Source organism: Apodemus sylvaticus, chromosome 10 (assembly GCF_947179515.1).
Source record: "Apodemus sylvaticus chromosome 10, mApoSyl1.1, whole genome shotgun sequence".
In the NCBI taxonomy this organism is placed as follows: Eukaryota; Metazoa; Chordata; class Mammalia; order Rodentia; family Muridae; genus Apodemus; species Apodemus sylvaticus.
The window spans coordinates 57,233,941-57,255,669 of NC_067481.1; the positions used below are offsets into that span (position 1 = coordinate 57,233,941).

General features: G+C 43.9%; 1 protein-coding gene across 2 annotated transcripts; it reads right to left on the reverse strand.

The window, feature by feature from the left end:
* Positions 1 to 1,026: 1,026 nt before the first annotated feature.
* Positions 1,027 to 21,511, reverse strand: LOC127694089 (myosin-4). 2 transcript variants are annotated; one of them, XM_052195492.1, is made up of 38 exons: positions 21,308 to 21,511; positions 21,069 to 21,212; positions 20,590 to 20,746; positions 19,969 to 19,996; positions 19,768 to 19,875; positions 19,274 to 19,370; positions 19,064 to 19,127; positions 18,817 to 18,915; positions 18,612 to 18,715; positions 17,361 to 17,499; positions 16,391 to 16,509; positions 16,141 to 16,290; positions 15,415 to 15,585; positions 13,261 to 13,566; positions 12,176 to 12,247; positions 11,553 to 11,640; positions 11,355 to 11,472; positions 11,064 to 11,187; positions 10,837 to 10,973; positions 10,469 to 10,724; positions 9,510 to 9,752; positions 9,145 to 9,321; positions 8,804 to 8,949; positions 8,442 to 8,532; positions 7,963 to 8,352; positions 7,366 to 7,492; positions 6,902 to 7,020; positions 6,591 to 6,787; positions 5,975 to 6,158; positions 5,726 to 5,891; positions 5,507 to 5,631; positions 4,967 to 5,275; positions 4,197 to 4,400; positions 2,816 to 2,941; positions 2,558 to 2,728; positions 2,367 to 2,471; positions 2,169 to 2,264; positions 1,027 to 1,179 (listed from the first exon to the last, which is right to left on the reverse strand). In XM_052195492.1, the coding sequence occupies exons 1-38, from the start codon at positions 21,509 to 21,511 to the stop codon at positions 1,027 to 1,029; spliced, it is 5,814 nt and encodes a 1,937-aa protein (XP_052051452.1). The 2 variants fall into 2 exon arrangements, with proteins under 2 accessions (XP_052051452.1, XP_052051451.1); XM_052195491.1 differs by having other exon boundaries at positions 12,176 to 12,249; positions 13,257 to 13,566; positions 19,274 to 19,366; positions 19,761 to 19,875.
* Positions 21,512 to 21,729: the final 218 nt, after the last annotated feature.

Genomic DNA, 21,729 nt, shown 5'->3' on the forward strand with positions numbered 1-21,729 from the left:
TTCTTCCTGCGACCTCCAACTAGCAGGCTGAAAGTTAGAGCCCAGCAGTTCCTGCTGAGATAGAACAAAGGCCACACTGCTTAATCCTCCCCTGTAAGCCTGCAGATGTTAATCACCTAAGCCAGCAGTCTTTCACCCTCAGAAAGAGCAAGAATGTTTTTAGGACTTTTTAGAAGTTATCCTCAGCACTTCAGTACAATTAGAGAGCTAGAAAGCCTTGAGACCCTCAGACTTTAAAGCCATCACCAGAGTCCTACTCGGTGCCTCCATCACTGCCTTCTCCGGGCCAGGAGGCTCCTGGCAGTTGGATAACTGACTCTCTTTCTTGTGAAATTGGGCCAGCTGGATGCATGCCCTAATTCTTCCAAGCTGTGTGAGAGACCATTCCCTTCATCACCGATCACCTTCCCTTCCTGTGTCTGCTCTCATCTGCTACCCTTTGCTCATGACATCTATGCTAAAATGACTGTGGAATTTCATACTTGTTTTCTCTTCCACTGACCATCTACTTTCCCCTATCACCTGGTTGATAGCTGACTGCTCATCTCAGAAGGAGCTCACAGACTCCTTTGAGAAATCTCTCTGGACTCCCAGGTAGCACCTTATATCTTTTCTCTGAATTATCTTTAGTCTTCCGTCTGAGGAAATACACCCTTCCGTATTTGTCTAAAATGAGCTTCCCTTACCCTCTCAATTGAGTTTCTCAAAGACAGGGATAACTCATTTCCTTGGTGACCATTCTTGTATCATATATGTCCTCAATACCCAGTAAAATTGGTTGAGTAGTATTCATGTCCTTGGGCTTTAGTTGGTTCATGTCTTTGGCATCACTGCACATAGTAGGCACTCAACAAATGTTTAAAAAATAAATTGGTCCCCAAAGCATCATGGAGCTTATAATTAAAAGACAAATGAACTTCTAGATTGCAAAATTATCTGCAGATTTTATTTCCTTGATATACAAGACAGTGACAAAGAACGTCACATTTTGTGATTTCTTCTGTCACGTTTCAACAGAAGGATGAATTATTCTTCGCTTATGACTTTAGTGTGAACCTCGCGGCTCTTCACCCGTAGCTTGTTGACCTGGGACTCAGCGATGTCAGCCCGCTCCTCGGCTTCCTCCAGCTCGTGCTGGATCTTGCGGAACTTGGCCAGGTTGACATTGGATTGTTCCTCCTGTGAATGGGGATAAATTGGAGAGAACAAAATTTGACATTTTCTGCCTTTGTTGCTAAAATAAGGTACAGGGTTTGCTTCATGAATGAGAAAGTAAAAGGTTCTGTCATTTGGTGGCATTCTTATTAGGGGCAGGACAGCCCACAGATTTGATGACAAATGCTTACAATGCCCCTGCCCCATTTGTACTCTTTCATTTGACTTTTCCTAGCACACAGAAGATGCTATAGTGACTACACAGAGTCAAAGAATCAGGGATCTGATTCAATCTTGCTTCTAGAACACAAACTTGGAAGAGAAGACACAGAAGTGATGTTGGGTATACAGAGCTTTAAGGAAGAGTGGAGAACTGACAGAATGAGAAATATTAATTTTTTTTTAAATTTGGAAGTGGATTTAATCACAATGTTAAATGAGACTTAGGATAATCCAGACCCTTATTTGCATAGTCCCTATGATTGCTGGGAGTTTGGAACATTCTAAATAGTGAGTGTAGTACAGTAGAGAAGCATTTCTGGGGCTGGAGAGATGGCTCAGCAGTTAAGAACACTGACTGCTCTTCCTAAGGTCCTGAGTTCAAATCCTAGCAACCACATGGTGGCTCAGAACCATCCATAAGGAGATCTGACACCCTCTTCTGGAGTGTCTGAAGACAGCTACAGTATACTTACATATAATGAATAAATAAATAAATAAATAAATAAATAAATAAATCTTTAAAAAAAGAAAAAAAGGAGAAGCATTTCTGTGTTAACATGTCTGAAACAGTACTTGAAGCAGTCTCAGAGAAATGAATTAGGATGTCTAAAGCTCTAATCATCTGCAGCAAAAGTTTGGTTTTCCAAATAAATATTCATTTTCCTAGCTAATTTTGGGCTCCTGGTGTGCTTATTGCCTTAGAAGAAAGCCCTTTGAATTATGAGGACTTGAGTGCCTCACAGAACCAGCTGTGGTCCTGGACCATTCCCGGCTGCTGTGGAGATACTCACAGCCTCCTCAGCCTGTCTCTTGTAGGCTTTCACTTTAGTCTGTAATTTGTCCACCAAGTCCTGCAACCTCAGCACGTTCTTGCGGTCCTCCTCAGTCTGTAAGATGCAGCAAACAGATGACATCATTAGTGGACACTGCTCTGCTGGTTATACTTTCTCAAAAGCTTTAAGCCTGTCAGAGAAGGATAGGCCAGTCACCTGGTAAGTGAGTTCCTTCACTCTTCTCTCGTGCTTACGAAGACCCTTGACGGCTTCGATGTTGCGCTTTTGTTCGTTTTCCACCTCATTTTCCAGCTCCCTCACCTGGGAGAGAGAACACGATTACTAGTTTGGCTGTGATTGTTCACACAAGCATGGGCAGGGTGCTGAAAGAAGACATGGACACCCACCCTGGCCTCCAGTTTCTGGATCTGCTTCTTGCCGCCCTTCAGCGCCAGCTGCTCAGCCTCATCCAGACGGTGCTGCAGGTCCTTCACCGTCTGTTCCATGTTCTTCTTCATCCGCTCCAGGTGGGCGCTGGTGTCCTGCTCCTTCTTCAGCTCCTCCGCCATCATGGCGGCCTGGCCAGTGATAAAACAGAGTTGGTTAAAGGCTGACAAGACCCTGCAGGATTCAGACTTGCTATCTCCATTTCACCCTCTGCTCACATCAGTGATGGCTTTCTTGGCCTTCTCTTCTGCATTGCGGGCTTCCTGGACAATGTCCTCCATCTCTCCCTGGATTTGGGAAATGTCTGTCTCCAGCTTCTTCTTGGTGTTGATGAGGCTGGTATTCTATTACAAATTTAAAAAATAAAAAAACTATATTTAATTACATTTATAACTAGTGTACGTAGGCCTAAATAGTTAATAATAAGAAATGCTCAGAATAAAAACAAAATCAGAAATTAATTCCAAGTTCTTGGCTTTTTCTACCTATATCCCTGGTCATAAAACATAAATGATTAAGTGTAAAATTTAACTCTAGTGCCAATGGTATTTACTTGTTATTCATGGATGCTTGGAAACACAAAGTAAAATTGTCCAACTTTATAGTCTATGCACCATACAGCTGATGAAAAATAACTTATCTGTTCATCCATATTGGTCACCTCTATTTTGTAAGTTCATAAATAGCATATTTATTGGTACAAAAGATAATTAAGGGCCCCATGTTTTTTGGAAAGTTAACAGTATTTAAAATAGTCACTCAATTCTAGATGCTCATAATTAATAAGAAAGATGTCACATACTAACTAATATTTGATTTTTTAAATTACAGTATGGATTTGAACATTTCTATAATTGCTGATTTTAGACATTACAGTGTTCAAAAGTATTCTGTTACATGGGTTTATTATTTAAAAAGTAGAGTGTGCAAATGAGCATGAGACAAAAATAATATGCCCTCAGTAAACAGAGACAACCATTAATAATACTTTTGCTTATCCTTTTGAATATTTCTGTATGCTTAAAAAAAAAAAGACAGGGGATTCCTCACCCTAATTTGTTTTATTCTTTTTCTGTTTTGTGACTGTCTTTCTGAGGCAATGGATGTTCCATATGACCATCGCAAGATTATACCGCCACCTATTTAATTGCTTTATTTAACTTATTGAGACGCACTGTGGAACACAAGTGCTAACTTGCGCTAATGATGGCCCCATGGATTTGAACCCAAAAGCTCTTTTCATGTACTGTGATGTTAACATGATAATAAATATGATGGCCTATTATTTTTTACATTTCATCAGCTTATTTATTTGCTGTGTACAGTAGTGAAAGATAAGTTGGATGCGCAACTGCTTGTTGTCTTCTGAGCTTTCTTTTACATAAGCGTCAAAGTCCAGATTGTTCAAGTCCCCGACTACGCCAGCCCAAAAGTGGACTTGTAAACTGTCTGTGCCTCAGTACATACTTAGGTCCCTCTTTGCATTTCCCAAAACCCTGGGAAGATATACCTACCAATATTACTTGTGCATCTCATGAAAAAGCTCACACCTTTGGGCTGCCTTTAGCTTCAGGCAGTGCATTTGATCCTGAGCCTCACCTGAGTGTGCAGGAGCTGCACTCGCTCACTGGCATCCAGCAGCTCCTGCTCTGCGACTCTCCTGCTCCTCTCTGTCTGTTCCAGGGATGCCCTGAGCTCCTCGATCTCCGCCTGCATCAGGTTGGCTCTGCGCTCAACCATGGCCAGCTGCTCTTTCAGGTCGTCCTGGCCTCGGAGAGCGTCATCCAGGTGCAGCTGTGTGTCCTGCACAGAAAGCAGAGAAACTCTTACTCACATTCCAGTTAAGGGGGATTCAAATTTAACGTCGTGCTCACACCTGGATCTTATTAGCTCAGTGTCTGATTAAATAGGAACAGCTACAAGAACCCTTAATGACTTATTCTTGCATGCATAGTGCGGTGCTTAAATTCAACAAAAGCACATGATGGTTTATTTCAGATCCCTAAAAATCAAAAGAACCAATCATGGATGAGTCTATGAGATTTTGTATGAGGAAAGTACCCTTAAAATTCAGCTAAACTGGTTACGTCATTTTAGATGCTTAAAGGGGGAGGTCCAGAGCTGGGTTTGGTCGGCCATGTCTAAAGTCCTAGCTGAATTGTGTCATTACTGTCTCCATGCACCTTACCACTCATTTTGTCTCAGGAGATTGAAGTTAACTCCTTCCCAACTAGGCACATACAATCATTTTTATCTTGTTATTACATTGCTTTGATAATCTATATCCTATAATTTTCCTAAAAATTTAAGATTTGGATTCTACTATAACACTGAGCCTGCCGACACAGCACGTGTTCGCTCCCAGGTACCTTCAGCATTCCCTGCGTGTTCCGAAGGTTCCTGATCGCCTCCGCAGCCTGGCGGTTGGCGTGATTCAGCTGGATTTCCATCTCGTTGAGGTCTCCCTCCATCTTCTTCTTAATCCTCAGAGCATCGTTCCGGCTGCGGATCTCAGCGTCCAGCGTGCTCTGCATGGACTCCACGACTCTGAGGTGGTTTCTCTTCAGCTGATCGATTTCTTCATCTTTTTCAGCAATTTTGCGGTCAATCTCAGATTTCACCTGGTTCAACTCCAGCTGGATGCGTAGGATTTTACCTTCTTCATGCTCAAGGGACGCCTTGATAAAAGCAACATTTTTGGTGACCTCACTTTGGTGGTTTCTCAAGAAGACATTTAGTCCTCCTCCCAAACTTTCAGTATGCCCCAACTTAGATTACTGATCCTGCATTTGTGTGATATACATGTCTGGGTTTTCCTTGATGGTATACATTGTCCCCTGGAGCTTACAAAATGATAGATCCCAGTTGCGATTCTCTTTAACAGATGGGCGAGCAAAGCATGTATATACCTCCGCTTCCTCTAGAGAGGCCTGCAATTCACTCTTTTCCTGATCAATTTGCTTCTTTATTTTCTCCAGCTCATGGATGTGTTTCCCTCCCTCTGCAATCTGCTCAGTCAGGTCAGAAATCTCCTCTGTGGAAGAACAGACAGGAAGAAGTGGTTGAGATGATAGCAACATGGGAGGGTCCAGCCAGGACTGAGCAGGGTTGCGATGACTGGGACTTACGCTGCAGATTCTTGTTCTCTCTCTTTAGCGTCTCCAGTTGATCCAGAGACTCCTCATAGGCGTTCTTCACTTTGAACAGCTCAGTGCTGAGAGAACGGGACTCCTTCTGGGAGGCCTCAAGCTCAGCTTGAGTTTCCTCATACTTCTGTTTCCATTCTGCCAGGACCTGGAAGCATGTCGTTAGTTAAGCTCCTAACCCAGGCAAGAGTGCCCCTTTCCCCAGTTGTAAATCACAGGCCCTGTGGGCACCTTGTCAAAGTTCCTTTGCTTCTTATCAAGCGCAGCGCAGGCAGCGTTAGACCTCTCCACGTCAATCATGAGGTCCTCCACTTCGTTCTGAAGCCGCTGCTTCGTCTTTTCAAGAGAAGCACATTTGGAATTCACGGCTTCTACGTGTTCCTCAGCATCCTGCAGACGCTGAGCCAGCTTCTTCCTGAGGTGGTGGTCAGTGTGAGAAGAATCAAAGTTAGCAGAAGGAACTCTGCCCATCTGCTGATTAGGAAAGTCTATTTTCCCCTAAGAGCTCTTATTTCTCTGTGCCCATAGGTTTTCCCAGAATCGCTTCTTAGTGACCATTTTATCTCTCCCAGAATTCTGATTTTCCAGGAGAGATCTCATCCATCTGAAGTGTCCATTTCAAACATAACTATGAAACCAGAAAGAAGAGGGAGGGGAAAAGGAGACATTTCTTCACTAATGATAGGGTCTAATGGGATCCTAGACTGAGTACATGGTCCTCTTAACTGTATAGATATGGAAACTGTGAAAGTATTTGATGTTCTTTGTGGTACAGCTATTCTTTCCCATTTTCCCTCCCTATTCCTTTACTTCAGTTTCTTTCTGTCTAATTCACTGAAACCCATACTTGGCCTCTTCCAGCTCCTCTGTGCGCTGGATGGCATCCGTCTCATATTTCGTCCTCCATTGGGCCACCTCGCTGTTGGCCTTGGACATGGCCCTCTGCAGCTCAGCCTTGGCCTCCTGCTCCTCTTCATACTGTTCCCGCAGCAGGTCACAGTCATGGCGAGCTGACTGCAGGGCGTGGGCCAGCGCATTCTTGGCCTAAATAACCCAAACATTGTATGCTGTGAGTTTGCATATTCTGATCACTGGTGGCTCAGTGGTGTGTCAGGCTGCCCAGTTCCATGAATGAAAGTCTCAACTGAGGGTTCTCACCTTGGACTCCTCCTCTAGCTGCCTCTTTAGTTCCTCAATCTGTTGTGTAAATGCTTGCTTGCCTCGGGAGAGCTGAGAAACCATAGCGTCTTTTTCATCCAGCTGTCGGGAAAACTCACCTGAGAGAGGAAACACAAATGATTGAATTCTGTTCTCTCAGTAAAGAGTACAGCAGACTAGCACACGACCCTCCTTACATCACAGAATGCAAAGAACATCTCCAGCGTGTTGGTGAACTGCTTTCTTTGGTATTATAGAATTGGGGATTTTTGAGGGTTATGGAGGTAACAAAACTTTCCCAAGCCCAGGAGATCAAATTCACACCCCGCCTCCAATCACAGCTTAGAGTCATTCCCTTGTAACCATCTCTTGCACACATTGTGCAAGGCAAGACCTCAGCTTCCGGGATGGGGCAGACCGTTCTTGTTTCGTTGTTGCCAGGACAGTGTTGCACACGGACTGACCTGACTCTGTGTGTAAGCGCGCCTTCTGGGTTGACAGCTCGTTGATCAGGCGCTGCTGCTCCTCCTCCTTGGTCTTCACTTCACTCAGTTGGTCCTCCAGGGTGCGGCACATCTTCTCAAGGTTCCCCTGTGGTGGGAAGTAAAGGACAGGACGAGACGATGCTTTTCTACTTGGAAGTCTGAGATTTAGAGATCTGTTACTACGCATGACACAGGATGTTACTGATGTTGCTGTCCAAGCCTTGCACAGTGCTTGGGAGCACTTGGGAGCACAGCAGTAGAGGAGCATATGTGACTGACTGAATGAGTATGCAATCATTGCAATTAGAGTCCTTTCTTTGGGGAAACATGAACATCATTTATGGCCCAAAACGTGTAGAAGAGACTTTTTCTTGCCACTGCATTATTATTGCTGTAGCCATAGCAACAAAGTTTAAGGTGATTTTGAAAAATAAGATGTGGAAACATGAAGGGTTCCATTTAATACAGTGATGTCAATCAGAAATCTCAGATGATGTGTAGTGTGGTTAGCTAGAGTCCCACCCAGTAGATAGTCCCTTTCAAGTATTTCAGATAAAGTTGGAAGGTAGGAAAGACCTTGGCTTTGGAGACTGTCTCCATGTTACTAGCGAGGTCGTCGATCTCCATCTTCAGTTCACTCTTCTCCTTCTCCAGTTTCTGCTTCACCCGCTGCAGGTTGTCGATCTGCTCCCCGAGCTCCGCCACGCTGTCTGCGTGCTTCTTCCGAAGTGCGGCTGCTGTGGCTTCGTGCTGCAGGGTGGCCTCCTCCAGGTCCCTGCGCATTTTCTGGAACTCGGCCTCCCTCTTCTTGTTCATCTCGATCTGGGCTGAAGTGGCCCCGCCAGCTTCTTCCAGCCTCTCGCTGATCTCCTCCAGTTCCCGGGAGAGGTCAGAGCGCTGCTTCTCTGCTTTGGCCCTGGAGGCCCGCTCTGCCTCGATTTCCTCCTCCAGCTCCTCGATGCGGGCCTGGGGGTGGTGGAAAGGGCCGACTCAGCTTCTTGGGTCAGTCAGGTTTTTTCCCTGATGAGTTAGGCTGATGGAAGCCATGGGCTTACCTGCAACTCCTTGATCTTCTTCTGTAGCTGCATGCCGAGGGCCTGCTCGTCCTCAATCTTGCTCTGCAGGTTGCTCATTTCAAACTCTTTCCTAGTTTAATAGCAACACATTAGCTCATGGTTAATTCTTTCCCCAGCCTTCCTATCTGCGAATAATTGAACTTTTTATACTGCTGGCCTTCAAAGAGAGAGAAGTACATGTTTTTAAAATCTACCCCAGTGCCGTTTTAATTAAATATTTTTAAAAGTTGTCCTTGTTTACTTTACCCCCACATACCATGAAGCAATCATTTGGAAACATTTAAACACGTGTTCCCCTGCACCCACACAGCGAGAAGCCAAAGTCGAATCCTTATACTTACTTTTTGAGTTTCTCATCGAGCTGCTGTTTATCATTTTCTATGTCCATTGTGGATTCCTGGGCCAGTTTCAGGTCCCCCTCCAGTTTCCTCTTGGCTCTTTCTAAGTCCATGCGAAGCTTCTTTTCCTGTTCCAGTGATCCTTCGAGCTAAATTACAAGGGACTTGGTTAAGCCCTGAACCATATGTCCTTAACCAAATACTCAAGAACAAACTTAGAAGAGACAACAATAGCGTGAGGACTCTCAGCCTGCATTTCAAGGCTTGCCGGCTGCACTGATGGCTTCATTTCACGGTGGCGTATGTCATCCCTTATAAGGAAAAAGATTGCTTTGTATACTCACATCATCCACTTGCTGTTCGAGCTTGGTTTTGGCTTTGGTCAGGGTGTTGACTTTGTCCTCCTCTGCCTGCAGGTCATCCAGGGTCTGCTGGTGGGCCTCCTGGAGGGCCTTCTTCTCCTTGGTCAGCTTGGCGATATTTTCATCCAAGCCTGCCATCTCCTCTGTGAGGTTTTTCACCTTTAGATTTGAACAGATGATGGGAATACTGGTAAAAAAAAAATGTCATCTTGCCAAATACATGATAATTTAGCTTCTCAGAACAGCATCCTGACAGGGAACCCTTTCACCGTCTCAATGATTTTAATGTTTAAGATTCAGTACTAAATGAGTACTTGTAAATGCTTTAAAGTGAATAGCGGTTGTACCTTGTTCTCCGTGGCGTGCTTCTCCTTCTCGACCTTGGCCAGTGTCAGCTCGAGGTCATCGATGTCCTTCTTCAGCTCTGAGCACTCGTCCTCCAGCTTCCTCTTCTTGGCCGTGAGCTCAGCGTTGATCTCCTCCTCATCCTCGGCTCTCTCAGTCAACTCTTTGATTTTGGCCTCCAGTTGGATTTTGGTTTTGATCAATTGATCGCACCTTTCCTCAGCATCAGCCAAGCCATCTGCTTCCTAGTGGGAGAAATAGTACACTTCCATTTGTATAGGATATATTGAAAATACACAATAATGTATTCAAAATGGGGAAGGATTGACTACCAGTTGGTCTTTGAATAGACCATTAATTTGCTAACTTTAAAAAAAATAGACAAAATGCAATGATCTTAAGATGTTGGCAAGTAGATTAATATATTCCCTCTAAATATCCATGTGTGGAAGATGAGGAAAAGGTGGCTTTGTTGAAAATATATATGATTTACTAGCCCTCATTCCTTAAGAAATGGTCATTTATTAATTCTTAAACTCAGGGTTTTTTTCCCCCCTCACATTCAGTTAAGGGCTTAAATTAACCTGTTTTTTGGTTTGTTTTGTTTTGTTTCTGCTCTGATAAAAATAATGTGCTTTCTAGTTCCATTGACAATATTTACCAAAGAGAGAATATTCTAATATAAGAGGATGTTCCATACAGAAAGGAAAATATCTAGATGTTGTCATGACTTTGCACACTAGGGACCAGGCTGTGTACAATGCACATATAAACGTAAGTACCATGAATGTGGCTTTGTGACTGCTGCTTCTCTGGGTCTGAATCTTAGTGGTTTGAAGGGCAGGCAATCACAACAGACGCCTGGATAGAAACTGTTTACTCTGAAACCTGGAACTGCTTATATGCAGTCACATCCTGCCAAGGTACCATGAAGGGCCTGTGCGAGATATCTGACACTCACAGCTTGAACCTGGAGCTGCAGGTCATTTTTCTCCTGCATCAACGCTACCATCTTTTCTTCTAGTTCTTTTCTTTTTGCCTCTGACTTAGCCAGATCTTCCTTGGCCTTCTCAAAATCTTCCTTCATGTTGGCCATCTCCTTCTCGGTCTCCGCGCTCTTCAGCAGGGGTTTGATCTTGAAATACAGCTTCATCCAGGGCCAGTGCTTGACATTCATGAAGGCCCGGACATTGTACTGAATGCAGAAGATGGACTCTCTGTGGAAGGAGAAAAATAGATGCTATTGGGCAGATGCGTGAACTGACCATCACACTTGCCCTGGATTCAGTGATGAAGAGGTGGGAAAGGCAGACATGCTTTGCTCCTTACCTCCTTTCCATCATCTTTTTGAACTCCACCCTCATCAGGTACCCTCTGCACACAGCTTGAGTGCGGGTGATGAGCTGAGCCAGCTTTTCATCTCGCATTTCCTCTAGAGTTCCCAACAGGCCAGCTTTAAAGAAAACCTTGGCAGAGAGCAATTAGATCTGTTATTTCCCCTCAAGTAGAAACTCTAAAAGTGCTAAAATTATGCCAGCAATTTGGACTGGTGGTACCTTAGTGTGACCAAATTTGTACTGGGTGTGGTCGATGTCAATAGAACCTAGAAGCTTCTCAGAGGCCTTCTTGCTATCAATGAACTGACCTTCTGGGATAGCACTTGCATTTAGGACTTTGTATCTGTTAAAACAAACAACATAATTAAAACACGTTTTTTTCCTCATTGAGAAATAATAGAACAGTAGCAGCTACTATTGAAAAGGTGGATCAATCAAACAGTAGAGAATCAAATAGAATTTGAAATTTAACAATGCTCTACATAAAATGTGAGTGGATGTGAGACACACCTCTGTTTGAAGTCTGCATAGAGGATCCTGCTGGGGAACCCCTTCCTACAGATGCGAATGCCTTCCAGCACCCCGTTACACCTCAGCTGATGCAGGACCAGTTCATGCTCCATGGCACCTAGAAAGGGGAATGCATTCTTAATAGTCATCTAAAGAGAAGTCACACTGGGGTTGCTCTGCGCATGACAAAGGTCTTACCAGGAGTCTTAGTTTCATTGGGAATGAGGCATCGGACAAAGTGGGGGTGGGTGCTCTTCAAGTTGGTCATCAGCTTATTTAAATTCTCCTATAAAACCGTATGGAGAAGTTTAGAACAACTTGTGGCTATAGAGTTTATTTTTCTTCTATCATATTTTAATGAGCTGTCTCAGATAGATCATGGTGACCAAGGCAACTATCCTATATGTCTGGAGGGTAGATTTCTAGAACATCTCTGGTTATACAGAAATAGTCCATTCCAGTTGGTTTTTCTCAAACCCTGACAATCAAAAAGATTTTGTATTGAGACTTTGATCATAAGGAGTAGATGTTATGGAACACAGTGGGTGGTTTTTAAAGAGGACTTGATTTCATTTAATATGTCTTAACTACTAGATCTTTCTTATTTGAGGCTTGAGGGCAAGGCCTCGCTTATTGTAGGCTTTGCTAGGAAAGAGACACAGTGGGTGTGTCTTCGTTTTTGTTAAAAACTTGCAGAGATATTTTTCAGATTAAAAAAATACACTACTACTCCCCCCCCCCCCACCTTTAACATAGGCATCCTTTAAACTCTCTCATTAAAGACAGTTCAATTATCTTCTAAGTGTAAGATTATACTGTACCCTGAAAAGAGCTGACACGGTCTGGAAAGAGGAACCCTTCTTCTTGCCACCTTTCTTTCCACCGCCGCCACCCTCTGAAAAACAGAGTGGAAAAATGGAGATTATCTGCTCCAGGCTTTGCGTCTTCCATGTGTACAGGCATTGGGAGGGCCACATTTCTCAAGCAACTGTGGTACTCTTCCTCCCAGCTTCCTCCTTCCACAGCTCATCTACCCCAATTCTAGAGGAAGATACAGTCATCCCTGACATGACTTTAGAAGAAGACTTTTGCAAAAAAATGGAGGACGTGAGTATGAGGTGGAACTCCCTGATTCCATCCAGATTAGCAGTGTCCTATTCCTGAAGAACCCACCCAGAAGACAGGAGCAGGGCCCTGCCCGTGCACACATGCCCCAAACAGGTTGAGGTGCATGCTTGCTCATAGGTAGTTAAGCTTGGCTCACTAGCAGGGACCCATAGTTTCTATTTTCCTCTTTCCCTTGTACCACTTCAGGGACTTGGGATACTTCAGGAAGGTAATACAACCTCATTCAGTTACCCTAGTGCTATGGCCCTGGTGGAGGGTTTCCTTATTTCTGACTTAGCTGGATACTTGATGGAAGCAGAATTATTGACATGAAAAAGTGACTGGTACAATCACCAGGAAATCCCTGAAACTTCTGATAAATGAAGATAAATAAGCGGACTGCACAGTCCCTGTTGCCTGTGTACCATGGTTGTTAAATATGCTTTTCTTCATTTCACTCACATTGGCCTGAGTTCTCGTAGTAGATTTGGCAATACCTATATCAGTGGTTCTCAAGTTCCCAACGCTGCGACCCTTTGATACAGGTTATGCTATGGTGGCTTCAATCACAAGGTTATTTTCATTCCTACTTCAAAATTGTAATTTTGCTAGTGTTATGTATGATTCATAATGTAAATATCTGTATTTTCTGATGAACTTAAGTAACCCCTGTGAGAGGATCATTTGGCTGCTCCCAAAGGGTCAGTGGTTGAGAACCACTGACCAGTATCATCTCTGACAAACTGTATTTCTGTGATGTGATTCTTAAAACAAGCTGATACTATAAAAAGTTACCTGCTTCAGCAGCTTGTCCCCCAGAAAATAGGAAGGCCAGAGTCTTCAACCCAGATTTCTGGTACAGCCCCACCACGGTCTCATTCAGGGGGTCCTTGTTCTTGTCCAGCCAGCCAATAATGTTGTAGTCCACGGTGCCCGCATAGTGGACCAGGGAGAAGTGAGCCTCAGCCTTGCCTTTGGCAGGTTTGGGCTTCTGGAAGTTGTTGGACTTTCCAAGATGCTGCTCATACAGCTTATTCTTGAAGGAAGTGTCTGTCGCCTTGGGGAACATGCACTCCTCTTCCAGGATGGAGAAGATGCCCATCGGCTGGATATTAAAAAGGGAGAAGAAAGTGATGGGTCCCTTAGAAAAATCATGCTCTGGTAATTTGTGTGATTGGTACAAACTTGAAAAGAAGGCATTCTAAAGGAAGAACTTGGAATTATGCCTAAACAGATGATATCCTATCTCATCACTCCCCTCTTCTGACAAAATACGACCATCATCATCTGAAGAATGCATAGGATATACTTTGCTGAAAGACTTAGTTTAAAAGCCCATCTGTACCATCTGGCAAATGTGTTCAGTATGTAAAATGAAATCCTAAAGCTTGATTTTATCCTACAAATGCAGATATACTCTGATATATGCTTTTCTCTGAGTATAACATCCTTGACCACAACTCTAGACATGGAAAAGATGGGAAAAGGAGAGGCTGTGTCTGATGAACAGAAATGAAATTTCATCGAGAAGGAAGTGAATCTCCTGTTGCCTTATGAAAGCTCCCTGTACGCTCAGCCCTGCCCCACGTCTGTGGAGTTAAGATCCACCAGGGTTTGCTCACAAAGCAGTTTGATTTTTCTGAGACAAATTTGATACAGAAGACTGAAAGCAAATTTAGCCCTGATGATCATCCAAACTCACAAATTCATTCTCAAAAATCATTTTGATAATCCAGAAGTTGAAATACTAATGAAGGAAGTAAATACTTTTTCTGGAGCCTGTATAGTTTTGATGAGCACTGGAAGGAGTACATCTTATCTCCCTAAGTTGTGCTACCTAGGGTTTTATTTTTCTATTTTTGTACTTTTTCAGCTGAGTATTTGAAATTTTCCTAGCTGACGATTCCATTTTATTTCTCCTTTATTATTGCAGAGAGAGAGAGAGAGAGAGAGAGAGAGAGAGAGAGAGAGAGAGAGAGAGAATGTATGTGTGTGCATGTGCTTGAAGGCTTGTGGAAGCCAGAAAAGGATGGAGGATCCTCCCTCAGTGCTTGTGAGCCACTTGATGTGGGTGCTGGAATCACAACTCCAGACCTCATGATATAGCAACGAGCACTCTAAAACCACTGAGCCATCTCTCCAGTCCCAGGATCCCAACACTTCTGAACATTGAAGTTGTTTAATGATTTCTACCTAAATATGATACATCTATTGCTCTAACTTAATTGGACTGATTTCCTTAATGACTAATTCCCTTCATTACTAATGGAGAATTCAGAGCTCATTCCCAAGGTAAGGTCAAATGGAAGTTTCATGTAGTTACTTGATAGTAATCATGAGTAAGGAATGAATTGATAGATTCAACAATTAACTCCCCAACCTTAAGCATCTTACTATGCAATGCCATGTTATACAGTACACATGGGAGGATACATGTGCAATGAAACATCCTAGCCATACCAGGATTAATTAACTAGTCAGAGGACTGGCTGTACTTTCAGCCCCTTCCTTCCATACCCATTAAATTATGTAGGAATAAAAAATTAGGAATAAAGAAGCCCATGTATGGTTGTATGTGCCTTTAAGTGCTCAGGAGACAGAAAGAGGAGGATCTCTGTGAGTTCAAGGCTGGCCTGGTTCTACATAGTGAGTTTCAAGGCTAATGAAAGTTACATAGGGAGACCCTGTCATTAAAAAACTGAGGAAGCATGAAGTTATAAGAGCTGAAGTGAATTCATGTATTTTGCATGTGTATGTTATTGTTCTTTCATGGAGACTACTGTACTTCATTCAATAGTAACAGATCACCCATGACATGCCCTTGAACTGATCAGAGCATACAACCATGTCAAGAGATACCACTGCTTACTCCTCAAGAACAGGGATTGTAAGTAAACATGGGAAGGTGGACACATTTTTGTGCCTGTTCTGAAGTTTTAAAAGTCATACAAACCTTCTCAATGAGCTCGATGCAGGCCGCCAGGTCCATGCCGAAGTCGATGAACTCCCAGTCGATGCCTTCCTTCTTGTACTCCTCCTGCTCCAGCACGAACATGTGGTGGTTGAAAAACTGTTGCAGTTTCTCATTGGTGAAGTTGATGCACAGCTGCTCCAAGGTGTTGAACTATGGGAAGAGATAAATGATGTAATCAATTTCCCATAAACCCCCTATTTGTTTCTATAAGGCCCTGATAAATTTCTTTTTCGGATTTTGAGGCATTTAGAATTTTGAGGCATATTGAAGGTTTAGATCTTCAGATCATTTCTTAAAGGGTGCTATAATTCTAAATTAAGAGTTAAAACCTCTAATGGTTTCTAAGGACCTATATTAAATATTGAATATTGGGTAACATGCTGTTAAATATGAGCTCTTTGAAACATTCAGATATGGTGACCTAAGAAAGCGTTTCTACATTTGTGTATTTGAACTCAAGATCAGTTTTGAACAAGCTTTTGTGACCATCCTTTGAGACTCTCTCTAGTCCTGAAAACACAGCATTCTCTTTTATCCTATTCACACTCACTGGCATGTTTTCAGATCCCCCCAGTGACCCAAATCATCAGGAATTTGTACTTTTTGTAGAATATATTTGATTTTTTGTGAAGAGTATTTTCAGGGCTCTAGCAGGATCAGTCACATGACTACTCAAGTGCATCCGCTAGTCAGCCCATTACTCACATCAAAGATCTCAAAGCCAGCGATGTCCAGGACCCCGATGAAGTACTGCCTGGGCTGCTTGGTGTCCAGCTGCTGGTTGATGCGGGTGACCATCCACAGGAACATCTTCTCATACATGGCCTTGGCCAGGGCACCCACTGAGTTGTACACCTTCAGGAAGAGCATCCATTTAGTTGTTTGAGTTGGACACAGGGATGAACTGTTAAGTCTCCAGCAGTTCAAGTGAATTAGGGGCTTGAGTCACACTTACCTGCTGCACCGTCTGGCCTTTGGTGACATACTCGTTGCCGACCTTGACCCTGGGGTAGCAGAGGGCTTTGAGCAGGTCAGCAGAGTTCAGACTCGTCAGATAGGCAGCCTTGTCAGCCACTGCAGGGAAGAAGCAAGAAGAGTGGGTCTGACCATGACTTACACAGCTTTACTGCAAACAGGGATGCTGGCAACAATGGTTTCACACAAACGGTTGAGGCTCGAATTCTGTGAAGTCTGTCCATTCATTTTTGTCTGAAAAGCACTCCTGCTCTTCATACTAATTCTAGTTGTTCATAAGTTGGAGCTTGGGGAGCCTGTGCTCTGTGTGATATTTAAAATACAGCAAAAATACACTGCAGATAATAATATGAGAAACTGTAATCCAGTGGTAGCAAGGAAATTCTGAATTATTCACTGGAATAACATGGGCTCCCATTAAGAAGTATTTTCTTGGGCTGGAGAGCTGGCTCAGCGGGTAAGAGCACCAACTGCTCTTCCAAAGGTCCTGAGTTCAAATCCCAGCAACCACATGGTGGCTCACAACCATCCGTAATGAGATCTGACGCCTGCTTCTGGTGTATCTGAGGACAGCTACAGTGTACTTACATATAATAAATAAATAAATCTTAAAAAAAGAAGTATTTTCTTATAAAAAGCAAATGAAGAGGGGTGAAGATTTAGTTCAAAACAAGGCCCTGGATTCAGTCTCTTATACCAGACAGAGGCAAACACCACACACACACACACACACACACACACACACACACACACACACACACAGGAAAAACAGAACAGGGGAATGGACAGAGGTCCTGTAAATTTGCTCAATAATGTAAAATGTCAATGTAGCATCTCTTCTCCCTAAATCTTCTGTCATTTCTTAGGTCAGGCAACGCAAATGGGTCCTTGCCTCTGAAAAGTCTTGTGTCACCAGTTGTATCCAATGGATGGTGACAACAGAGTATTACCTTCAGTGCCATCTGGCTCAGCCTGCTCTTCCCTTTGCTTTTGCTTGAATTTCATGTTCCCATAGTGCATCACAGCACCGGTGAGCTTGTAAATGGCCACCTTTTCATCTGCACTGAACCCCAGGATGTCCACAGCAGTCTGTTGAAAGAATTGAACCGGCAACAATTACCACCACAGCCAGCTTGCGGGGGACCCTAAGGGGTCTGGCTTCCCACTTCCTCACCATGCTTTGCCTTATATCTGACTAATAGTCTGATGGCTTACGAGTCGGTCTCTTCCCCTCTGATCTACAGAGAAACATCGGGAAACACAGATCAGCCTTTCCGTGTGAGTAGTGTGGGTGCAAAGGTGGCCTGTGTGCTAGCCATACACTTTCTTGTTTCTTGTCTCCCACCGTGTGTCATCCTCTATATTCCCCAGTCTACCCTCCTCCCACCTCACTCGACATGGATGACTCTGGAAAGAGGCTGAGAAAAGCATTGGCTCCTACTGTTTCTCCACATGTTTCTCTGATACCAGGTCCCAGCTTGACTGACCATGGGAGTGCCTGGGTATGAATTTTTTGTGACCATTCACATTTGTTGAAATGCTTTCTGTTTTATTCTCCCCTCTATCAGGTTTTGTTTATATTCTTAGTTACTCATGCTAAACGTTGATGGTTTTTTTTTTTTGTTTCGTTGTGTTTTGTTTTTAGGTAGAAGCCAGCATCAGTAGAGGTATACGAAAGTGTGTCTCTCCTAAAATGTCTTCTTTTCTTCTAGTCCTAGCTCACTGGGACTATCTCATTCTGAAACTACACATGATTAACAAAGCCCTGGAATAAGGTTGTTATATATTTTTTTAAACCTTTCAGAATAGACTACTTAGTCTAATATTATAGCTTTTCCAAGATTCCTGAGTAAGGAGGCTAACATAAGGTAGAAAAGAAATCAATGCATTATAGGGTATAAGTGTTGAGCCAAGGGTCACTAACACCATAAAAAGTAAAAAGACCCAGCTAGGTGAGGGGTGTCAGGTCCTAACATTTATTGCAGATAGGAAACATAAATGCATGTGTGTGGGGGGTGTCATTTAAATCTGTGATTTTTTTCCCCAAATGTAGAAAGCCTGAAAGGTAGCCCTGTCCGATCCACTGTCTGTGCTAGTCCATTCCGCTTTGATGGAAGAAGAGAAGGTTACATGCTGGAAAGGAGCTTGCCTTCCCCTGCCTCTCCCCTAACACATATACTCATCCATAATATATGACTTACGTCTGTGGCCATCAGCTCTTCCTGGTCATCGATGCTGGGCACTGTGATTTCACCTTGACTGACGTAAGCAAAGTCATATGGATTGGTGGTGATCAGAAGCATCTCTGGACACATGGGAAAGAACATGCAGAGTTAGTTTGGTTTTCAGAACATTTCAGTCAGGGTGTTGTCTTCCCTGATGGAAATAAAGGAGGACGTTCCTTACCAATAAGCTCTGGTTTCTTATTGGACATGATTTGGTAGAAGATGTGGTAGCTTCTTTCAGCCTTGAGCTGGAAGGTGACTCTGGACTTCTCTAGCAGATCTGGAAAGGCAGATTAAGCATGTTTTAAATGAAAAAGCTGCAAGTAGGAAGTTAAGCTCCAAACTTCATACGCAGAAAGAAGAGCAAAGGTGTCTAATAAGCATGTCCTAAAGAAAAGACACTCAGTTGCCAGTGTTCATTAACTCACAGGTTTCAATATCTGCAGAGGCCAGTTTGCCTGTGGCACCGAAATGGATTCTGATGAATTTACCCTTGAAAAGGCAAAAGAGGGTTAATTAAAAACTGGAAACCATTTCATTAACTAAAGGCCAAGTAAGTAGAAAGTACATTGGTGTGGTGTATCTAAATGTGTGGTGGTCATTCTCACATGAACAGGACAACCAGGAAGGACACTTACGAATCGAGAAGAGTTGTCATTCCTCACAGTCTTGGCATTGCCGAAGGCCTCCAGCAGGGGGTTGGCACTGATGATTTGATCTTCAAGGGTCCCCTTAAGAGAAATGGGAGAGGAAGATAAAGTTTGGGTTATCTGAGTTGTATATACTAAAATAGCTTCTCGTCTGTCTCCTGCCTTTCCCTGTAACTAGGCAAGGCTTTAGAAGGAAGGCGGGAGCCCACATCGGAGAGTGGGACATGACTGTGACATGGCTTGATTTCTGTGCCTCTCAGGGCCCCACTTTTGCCTCTGAGAAACACCTGTGGGGACTCAGGCCTATAACTTGCTAAGTCATCACCCTGTTCATCTGAGCCCCACAAAGCCCTTCCAAAGTTTATTTTCTAAACTCCGGTGTCATGGGCATATGGTTGCTATGGTTTTGACATGCCACTGTCTTGCTTTGAAAAGCCTGGTTTTCCTCCTTCCTCCCTCAGGTGGACATGCCCACCTGCATTTTGCCAGAAGGCGCCTCCTCCTTCTTCTTCTCCCCAGTGACTGCAATTGTTGCAAAGTACTGGATGACACGTTTCGTGTTCACAGTCTTCCCGGCCCCGGATTCTCCGCTGAGGGGACAGAATGAAAGTCAGAACATAAGGCAAGAGCTCCTGCCCTATCAACCAAAACTCAGCAGACAGAAAGTCATGGTGTCTACGTACGTAATCAGGATGGACTGGTTCTCACGATCTGTGAAGGGAAGAAACCACCAAGTAAACAGAAGCACAGACACTACTAAAGTTGTGTTCTTCTTCTTTTCACAAGTCTTAGGAACTAAGTGTAAAAGATGTGCTAATTAGCACACTGGTGTCATCATTAACGTGAAGGATTATGGGATGCACCAGTTTACTCTTTTACAATTAGAGTCAGTCCAGCAACAGGTGGCCTAACAGTCTCCTGCCTCCTCCTTTCTCCTGGATCATAGTTCAAAATCCTGGCATGTTTTGAATGGCCGGGTGGCTGCCTTCCCAGTAGTGCTTGTGAAATTTCAAAGCTTACTTTTAAAATGAGATAATACAGTAGATGTAATTAAGATGCAGAGCTGATACCTAATTTGGATCAAATTGAACTGAAATGAGCATCAACCAATTTGGATTTTAGCATAGACATATAAGCAAATTTCCCCATGCTTTTATAATCGGTGCATCATGTTCTTAATCAGTTTTTCCACTCTTACTCCTCTTATCACATGTGCAGAGCATTTTACTCTCCATATGTTCTCTGTGCTGAGTCTACAAGTGTTTTCTAGTGCATGTAGGGGATGTGATTGTGGATATACTCACCCGTCAGCATGAACTGGTAGGCGTTGTCAGAGATGGAGAAGATGTGGGGCGGGGCCTCCTGTCGCTTTTTGCCTCGGTAGGCCGCCACCACCTCTGGGTTGTACACCGGCAGCCACTTGTAGGGGTTGACGGTGACACAGAAGAGTCCTGAGTAGGTCTGTGCACAAAGATAAGGATGCTCAGTCAGCAATCACCTCATTACTCCAACTTGGAAATAATACTGTGTGGGCAAGGGGAGAGGATCTAAGGAAGCGAGGATCCTCGTGAGGCTTCGTGGTTGCATCCATTGGCAGCTTCGCCACTCCCCCTCTCCCTCCCCCATTGTCCGCTGGGGCACTAATGTTCCAGACAGCCTACTAATGTGGTTAGGCAGAGAGCTATCCGCACGTGCATTTTCAGAGAAGCCATAATTTACAGCACAGGACATTTCAACAACAGAAAGGCCATGGACTTGATGAAATACTACAAGGGACACTCACATAGATCATCCAGGCTGCGTAACGCTCTTTGAGGTTGTACAGCACAGCGGGCTCGTGCAGGTGGGTCATCATGGCCATGTCCTCGATCTTGTCGTACTTGGGAGGGTTCATGGAGAAGACTTGATCATCTTTGACGGTGACAGTCTGTTAAGAATGGAAGGATCCAGTTGGTGCCTACTAATTAGCAGAAGAAGAGTATTCATGCTCCCCTACCTCTCCCAGTTCTTGCTTTTACTCACAGCTCCGCCTTCGGTCTTGGCCGTCACCTTCCCCCCTTCCCTGCTCTGCACTGTTGCTTTCACATAGGATTCCTTAGCATCCACCACAAACACGGATGACTTGGCATCAAAAGGCTTGTTCTGAGCCTCGATTCGCTCCTTTTCAGACTTTCGGAGGTAAGGAGCAGCCTCCCCGAAAACGGCCATCTCAGCGTCGGAACTCATGGCTGCGGGCTATTGGTGGCAGCTCGGGGCCAGGTGCACCTAGAAGAAATGGACGCGAAAGCTAACCCTGGCCTGTGGGTCTCCACGTCCACAGGCTTAGTTTGCTCATTCTCTTAGGCCATTTCGGGTTTCTCCCGTAGACTGTACTAGGAAGCCAAGAGAAGACAAGAGTACCTAAAAGCCCTGTGCTGAAGTTTAACTCTTTTTGTGACATTTTA